At 33.9% G+C, this 8,340-nt stretch overlaps 1 protein-coding gene across 5 annotated transcripts; it reads left to right on the top strand.

Annotated features, from left to right (window-relative positions):
* Nucleotides 1-2,310: 2,310 nt before the first annotated feature.
* On the top strand, nucleotides 2,311-6,424 carry LOC120257200 (extra-large guanine nucleotide-binding protein 1-like). 5 transcript variants are annotated; one of them, XM_039264772.1, is made up of 7 exons: nucleotides 2,311-2,482; nucleotides 2,975-3,047; nucleotides 3,820-3,962; nucleotides 4,611-4,674; nucleotides 4,806-4,915; nucleotides 5,592-5,732; nucleotides 5,806-6,424. In XM_039264772.1, the coding sequence occupies exons 3-7, from the start codon at nucleotides 3,891-3,893 to the stop codon at nucleotides 5,893-5,895; spliced, it is 477 nt and encodes a 158-aa protein (XP_039120706.1). In that variant the 5' UTR covers nucleotides 2,311-2,482; nucleotides 2,975-3,047; nucleotides 3,820-3,890; the 3' UTR covers nucleotides 5,896-6,424. The 5 variants fall into 5 exon arrangements, with proteins under 5 accessions (XP_039120706.1, XP_039120705.1, XP_039120709.1 ...); XM_039264771.1 differs by having other exon boundaries at nucleotides 2,970-3,047; XM_039264775.1 differs by having other exon boundaries at nucleotides 2,970-3,047; nucleotides 3,820-4,036.
* The last annotated feature ends 1,916 nt before the right edge of the window (nucleotides 6,425-8,340 follow it).

The following is an 8,340-nucleotide window of genomic DNA, read 5'->3' as shown; positions in this document are numbered from 1 at the left end:
TAAGTACGGAATGTAAAAATGTTATTTGAGATAATTACTAATTTAAATTTAATTAATAACAATAAATTAAATATTTAAGTTTTAATTATTTTAGAAATAATAATTATTTCAATTAAATATTATTTGAAATTAATTTAAAAAATTTAGTTATGGAATGAAATTAATTATTTGAAATTACTTTCTAATTAAACATTAATTAATAATAATAATAAAATATTTATGTTTGATTATTTTATAAATAATAATTACTTATAAAAAAATATCATTTTTTATACAAGGGGTAAAAATGTAATCTTAGCATAACCCCATTTTTTCTTTTTCCCATTCCCAATGAATTATCTCTCCAACCAAACACCTTTTTCATTATCATCCTCTACCCATTCCTTTCCACCCTCCTTCATTACTTCATTCCCCTTTATTCCATTACTGTCATTCAAACACTACCTAAGTTCCTCGAGATCGGCAACGACCGTGATCCATGATACCGACAAGACTACACTAGACTAAAGATTTAGCCTTGGCCGTAGGATTATAGCTCTCTTAAGAAAAAGGACCACTGAACCATGGAACCATGGCTTTTTGGTTCTCTGTCACGTGGACTTCGTGATTTACGATGCTTGCGAGTATAAAACCCGATGATACTTGGGTCAAGTTACCCTTGAGGTTTTTCCACCCTCGATCCTGTCACCATCCGGTCAACAATGCATATGCCTTGGTTCAATGGATCTTGGAAAAATCAAACTAATATTAATCCTATTTTATTTGTTTTAAAATATACTCAATATTAAACTCATTTTTATTAAATTAATATTATCCATATTTTTATTAGAATAAAAAATATTAATTTCTTTCATAAAAAGATTTTTTTTCCACTTGTTAAACTTAAAACTCATATTTGGGTCTAAATATTTGGACAATTTTTTTTTTAAGAAAATTGGTGCATTACGAACATTTGCACTAGGCTTCCTGAGTAAAACACCTATGCATTTGTTAAAGAAGCGAGATGAGCTGAAATAGTAACTCTTTATTAATTCATGTCTTTGAATTGGCATATCCACATTCGGAAAAAATGACCTATTACTAAATGAATACATATAATAATAAATTTAAATTACCTAAATTATCAAATAACTTTTCTTTTGCTATTAATGTGTACAAAATATTGTTACTTAATTGACAGTGTATTTTCAGGCGCGTTTTCCTTATCAGAGAGTTGCTAACGTGTAATGACACACATAATTAAGTATAAGAGTTATGATTTCTTCACCATGATCACATAGAATATATAAATTATTGTCTTATGATACCCATATGCTATAAGAACCATATCAGTGAGTTCTTTAAACAGTTGTTCTACAAAATTAATTATGTACAAATCATTTGTTCAGCATAGCAGAACAAAGCATATTGAGTATCATTTCCACTGAAAAGCAACAATAAAAGGGTAAATAAATTTGAAGTATTGCAAGACAAAAAACAAATTACAGATATATTTATAAAGTCTCAGACATTGTTGAAATATGAGGAGCTATGAAGTTTGCTCCAAGTATGCCCATAATGCATTCAGGATGAGTGTTAAAATTAATGACTTTCTAAACTAGTGAAAAAAACTCTAAATTGATTTTGAAAATTTTCTTGAGACTTGGACAAGAATGTCTAGATGTTATATAATAATTAAAAAAAATTATAATAGTTTTAATTAGAAGAATGTATAGAAAAATCTAGAAATTATACTTTCTAAAAAATCAGAAGATTATATATAAAACCATGTACAACTACTATGAAATTTCCATAAGTTACTGATGTGGTGCTAATGTGACATTGACATGCTGTTGATGTGGCACCGGAAACAGTCTTGAAATATGCCACTGTGGCTCTAGGTGCAACCGGAACAAAATTAAATGGTTTTTGTGTTATAAAAAAATTTTTGCGGCTACAACGTTATAAAATAAGTATAATATCCGAATTGACCCCTTTACTTTTCTCTCTTTTCCCTTTTGGTCCCTCTACTCAGAAATACACCCCACTAATCCCTCTACTCTTGAAAATGACCAAATTTAGTCACTCTGTCTTGTCTCTTACATCACAGTCTACATCTTTCTTGAAAAATCTGATCGATAATTGAGTTACATTTTTACGGTAGAAGGGATTAAGTAGAAAGCCAGTTTTCAGTAGAGGAGTACTTGGGAGCGTTTACGAGTAGAGGCAAAAAGAAAGAGAAAAGTAGAGGGATCAATTTGGGTAAATACAAATATTTGTGCCACTAGTGAAATGAACACTTAAAAAAACAATGACACATGTTTCCCCCCTTCTCCAGAAGCCTTTGGCTACCTCCAGGAGACCGGGTCGTCCCCCTCGCCTTTTGAGATGCCAGACGCTAATGGAGGGTTGGATCATGGCGAGATCTTTTCGGATGGGCCATCGCTACCCCCGCTTAACGAGATGCAGCCTGAGGAAGGATTTATTATACGGAATGGCGCCGGTGAGAGTTCTTTCTCTAGATTTGGTTGTCTGATGCTTTTTATGTCTCTTGATCTGTGAAAATTTTCCATCTTTGTGGTTTTTTGCGATCTGGATTGATGTTTTTTGATTTGACTTTGATTATATCTTTATTTTATTTTATTTTGATGGGTGTTCATGATCAATCGTGTAATAGTTTGAGTGCTTTGATTTTTCCGTTTTGGCCTTGATTTTGTCTCATTTTTCCACTGCAAATTAGGGAGGAAATTTTTTTTTATATTTTGTCACTGTCTATGGCGTTTGGGATCAAATTTTAATAGCTCGGGTTTAACTCTATGTTTCTTTATTGCTTTCAATTTTAATTGTAACTTTTGTTTCACTGGTCATGCTTTTCATTCGTTATGATTGATTTATGTCTTAAATCAAAAGTTCTGCCTTTTTTTTAATTATCCTTCTTCTATTGACAAAATTTCTTTATGTATACAACTCACTGAATTCTTTGATGATAGAGAAGAGTGCAGAGAAGCATTGCATTATGTTGATGAGCTGCATCGAGCTGGGATAGCCACTAGTGAATTTCCTTAGTGGTAAGCTGATTTGCTCTGCAATATTATTTTAGCATCAAATTTAGAATCTGGTGGTGCTTTCATCTATAGACCTTTCTATTACTTATCCTGTGGTAATTATTTTTGACCAAATTTACTTCTTTCCCTTGCAGTTGCATTTATTCTCCCATACTGCTTTTTGTCCATATTGGTTGTTTGTTTCACATATCTTATTTGTGGTATTAGGTGGAGATGTTGCTTGAAACTGTGATGTCAAGTCATTAAATAAATTGCAAATTTGGTGGAATGTCTCATCCAAACTTCATTTAAGAGTTTCTTTTGTTTGCTTGTTTGCAGTGAAAGTCTAGGATGCCTAATTTTTAAGATTTTCAGTGGCATTTGTTATGTTTTCATCTTGGATTTGACCAAAATCAAGCTCCCATTTTTTATCATGTTGCAATGTTATCATGATATCTACTAAGCATTAGTCCATGGGATCACTCTGAGCTTATCATTTGCCCATACATGCATACATGAAGTTCCATTGGGATGGAATGAAACATTGAAAACTGAACGCAAGATAATGGTGTTATTTTGCACCGGTTAACTAATTGTTGAATTATCTAGTACTTGTGTGAAATATCAATACTCAAATCAGCTAGATCAATATAAATTTTAGGGAAGTGTAATTGATACTCATCTTTTAACACTAAATGAATATTTTCTGATTATGTCTTGTTTCAATTCCACTGTTTCCTGAAAGGAATGCTTTTATCATCTAACATTAGGTCATCTCATACTCACTCCTGTGCAGGTTACCTGAGAGTGACTGATGCTATCTTCTAAGAGGATAAAGCCAGATGTAGGCTCAACATATCAAAAATCATGGCTTTATCCTCCCTCTTCTTCAAAGTTTGTGATAGAGGAATGTGTGACTCCAAATCATCCCTTATTCAAGTAATTATCCATGGCAGCGTAGAGTTTTTGGTAGAAATTAGTAGCACAGAGCTTTATAGAGGGAACTATAACAGGTACTCTCACTTTCCCACCTAATGGGAAAGCATGGTTACATGTGATTTAAAAAAAAATTAAATAGATATTAGTTTGGATTTGAAAGTAAGTTTTTTAAAATGTAAGGGTAGGGAAGGATGTTTTGTTCAGGTATAACTTTGGCAGGGCAGGCCAGGCCGTTAAAGTCCTTAACACTAATTTGTAGCTGTAAAACTGAAATGGCTATTCTTTTCTAATTTTGAACAAGCATGCCATGATTATTTTACTGCTAATTAATGTATATAATTACTGATTCAGATATGGCTTCTAGAGAATTTGGATCCTTGTGTTTCTCTTAGCGTATGCCTTTGCACCTTCTATTGCATGACATTGTTTTTTTCTGCTTGTTAATGTGCAAATGATGTTGTTCCAATCACCTGCTTTATATTAGTATGCTTGTTTGGACTACAACATTATGGTACTCATCGAGTTGGATTCTTGTTCTCACTGGTTGTTCTTGCTTGGCTGCTATGCCTTAGTGCACTTGGCTTATACAACATTGTTTATTGGAATCCACGTGTTTATGTAGTACTTTCTCCATATTACATGTTTAAGTTTTTGAAGAAGACTAAGAAGAACGGCTGGATGTCCTTGGGAGGAATTCTGCTGTGCATAACAGGTGATTTTATATTTTTATCATATTGCTGCTTTGCATATCGATGAATACTTTGCATATCAATGAATATTTTTATCATAACAGGTGATTTTATATTTTATCATATTGGCTGATATTGCGGCTTTCCATATCAGGGGCGGCGGACCCTTCTATTTGGGCAGAAGTTTGGGAGTTCCTTCTAGGATGCTATGCTTTAAGCACGACTACGTACAGAGTACAAGAAGTAGCTAAGGGTGGCTCGGAGGTTTTTTATTTTCTTCTCTATCTTTGCTTTGTGACTTTAGTGCCTATAGTTGAGTTTGTGGTGAAACTTTATCATGCTATGGATAAACTAATTGTAGTACTAGACATTTTTGGGGTGTATGAAAACATGTGGTGTTTTTGAAGTTGAAGTTATTGTTTAATTATTATTGGTTGTTAACCGTGGTTTTCTATTGTTGGAAGTTAGCTGTGGCATTATTACATCTTTGTTGCATGCTAAAGGATTTTTTTATGCTGATTGCTGCATCAGTTTCATGAGAAACATCATTTTCATCTAGGTGTATTTGTCCATAGTCTAATTATTTTGCTTACGTCAAGGCTTTACTGTACTTCTTGAGCTCTTTTGACATTATGTTTCAAGGTCACCAGATTAAAAAAATTACATATCACCAGATTCAAAACAAAAACGACATTTCATATAAAGTATATATCACCAGATTCAAAAAATTCTTTTAGTATGTTTTTTGTCACCGAATAGTGTAGCATATGAGTCTTTGTAAATTAGGATAAACTTTAATAGCATGCTTTGCGTATCAATTCTTAATGGAGATATATGACTGGTGAAAAAGTGTCAGGTATATTGAAATGTCTGTTTTCTCCTACACTTCTATTTTGTTACTATCAGTTGTAATCTGACCATGATTGTTGAACTTTAACAGGAAGGACACAAGCCTCACAATATCATTAGTCCACATTTGAATGTCAAGGGAGGAACCCTCATGAGAAATGCAAGCAATGGGAACACTAGTATTTTGATAAATGGTTGTGAGATAACAAACGTGGAGCGGAAAATGCTTAAGGTTCTTGTTGGCTAGCATCTTGTTCTATTTATGCTTGATGAAGTGCATCACTACAGACATATCTGTCTTGCAGTGGGTGGGGGTTCAAATTGCTGGGAATCGTCACTTTTGGGTGAATGTTGATGGAACATATCAGGAGGGCCAAAAGAATATTAAAGGGTGAATATGGGGAAAGGTAGTCCTATAGTTTCTGTTTCTTTTATACTTGTGTGTGTGTCTTTATGCAGTGAGTGGAATTTATTACCTTATGATTGTTGTGTCTCTTTGTGCAATGAGTGAAATTCATTACCTTAGGATTGGTAAATTGGCAGCCTAGAATGAAGCTGATATGCTCTTTTCTATCATTACCAATTCCCAGTAAACCAATTGATTCTTCTGTTAAAGATGCAAACAAGATATTTGATAGACTTGTACCAGACTATCTTGAACAAAGAGCTCTGCAAAAGCTTCTTTTAGTTGGATACCATGGATCGGGAACAAGTACTATATTTAAACAGGTATTACATCAGATGTAAACTTCATTGCATAATGGGTTCTGGCAAGCTAATGGTTGCGAACATATTTGCATACAATTTCCATTATTTAAATATTTGAATGTATCTGTATGCTTCATGGTCTAATGGCTTATGTACCATGTAGTTTCCATATCTTTATAGTTTGTTGGCTCACCAGTGCAGGTGATCTTTTTTTTCTATTTATTTTGTGTTTTTTTATTTAGTTTACCATTGTCTTTGAATTCAACTAAACAAGGGTTTCCATCAAAATTTGTTAGAAAGCAAGGAAAAAGAAAATATTATCAAAAAATGGTCGTAGGTAAGCATCAACTTGGCTGCTATGCATTTATTATGCTGTTGCTGTGTTTTGGATCATAGGTATCTTTTTTTTTCCTTTTTCTTTTTGTGCGCTTGGAGCACAATAAGCGTATATTTGAATGAGATCAATCTGTCCAGGACTAAATATATTAAGGAAAAATAAACCTGGATTAAATCTGAATCCTTTTTGGTGTAAGCTATGCTCCTCAATCTGCCAGATGTGGCAAGCCTTTTGAACTTGTTTGGATATGATCTGACCTGAGATTTAGCCCTAATATACATGAAATTGTATTTATTTCCATTTATAAAATATTATGCTTGTGAAAGTGAACTCACTCAAACCTACTGCCATTTTGCACGTATTTAGCATATTATTAACATTAATTGGTCCTTTGGTGAGAGACATTCAGTACTTCCCATTAGTTGCCATGGAAGAATTTGCCACGGCAGCTGACTATTTGTATTATATCATTTTTTTTAGTAAATTAAATGATGTTTCCCAGTGGCGAATTATTTTTTAGAGTGGGTTGCTTGCTTTCCGTTTCTTTAATTAATCATCATAGTAGATAATTGGGTTCAGACTATCTTTAAGACACCCGTACTGTGTACTACTTTTCATAGTTGATTATTTGATATTTGTAATTTTTCATTCTTGTTGATTTTAATGGGAAATAAAATTAGTCTGCTAAAGTAGGCAGACAACTTACATTAATTATCCTGATAGAAAATTGGATGCAAACTCTTTTTGGTACTCGGGCCAGATGCATTGCATATTAAATTGGGTTGATTTGGAAATTAGACACTGATGCTTACCTTGGTTTTAATTTGAACATTACTATTAGTTAACGTAGAACTAGGGTCCTAGACATTGTTGAATGTCAAGATGTTCCAACTGATTTTTATTTGACCAATTTCTGTCAAATTATAATCATTTTTAGGTCAACTTGTGGAGATTGCATGACATCATTTGAAGATCTTAGATATGATGATAGGAATCTTGTTTGCTTCAGTTTTATTGGTTTTCACCATTAGTTGATTTTTGCTTTCAAGTGGTGAATGAATATTCAAATTTGCCATAGTTTTCCTAGATATTGCTATTAGAAATTCATTGGGAGTGCTTCTGTACCACCAGCTCGAGTAATTTCTGCCCTGCAAGCTAAGAAATTACTTTTGAGTGGGTGCTCAGGAGTCCTCGCCACTGTGGTAGAAGTCGAGAATGGAGGTCAGGTGCTTGAAGATATCCCAGTAGTGAGGGAATTTCTAGATGTGTTTCCTGAAGATCTTCCGGGGTTGCCTCCGGACAGGGAGATAGAATTCTCTATTAACCTAGTCCCAGGCACTAATTGCATCTCTAAGGCCCCTTATAGGATGGCCCCTGCTGAGTTAGTTAAATTGAAGAAGCAGCTTGAAGAACTTCTCGATAAAGGTTTTTTCCGTCCGAGTGTTTCTCCTTGGGGAGCTCCTGTGCTTTTTGTGAAAAAGAAAGATGGCAGTTTGAGATTATGCATCGACTACAGAGAACTAAATAAAGTGACTGTGAAGAACAGATATCCATTACCTAGGATTGATGACCTATTTGATCAGCTGCAAGAATCGCAAGTTTTCTCGAAGATTGACCTCAGAATGGGATACCACCAGCTGAAGATCAAGCAAGAGGATGTGCCAATATCTGCATTTTCGAACTCGTTATGGTCATTCACGAATTCCTAGTAATGCCTTTCGGGTTGACTGATGCACCAGTGCTTTCATGGATTTGATGAGCGGAACTTTCAAACCTTTCTCGGACAAATTTGTTG

Source organism: Dioscorea cayenensis, unplaced genomic scaffold (genome assembly GCF_009730915.1).
Source record: "Dioscorea cayenensis subsp. rotundata cultivar TDr96_F1 unplaced genomic scaffold, TDr96_F1_v2_PseudoChromosome.rev07_lg8_w22 25.fasta BLBR01001939.1, whole genome shotgun sequence".
In the NCBI taxonomy this organism is placed as follows: domain Eukaryota; kingdom Viridiplantae; phylum Streptophyta; class Magnoliopsida; order Dioscoreales; family Dioscoreaceae; genus Dioscorea; species Dioscorea cayenensis.
Note: the sequence above shows the minus strand (reverse complement) of the source record. Positions and strands in the feature narration are given on the sequence as shown.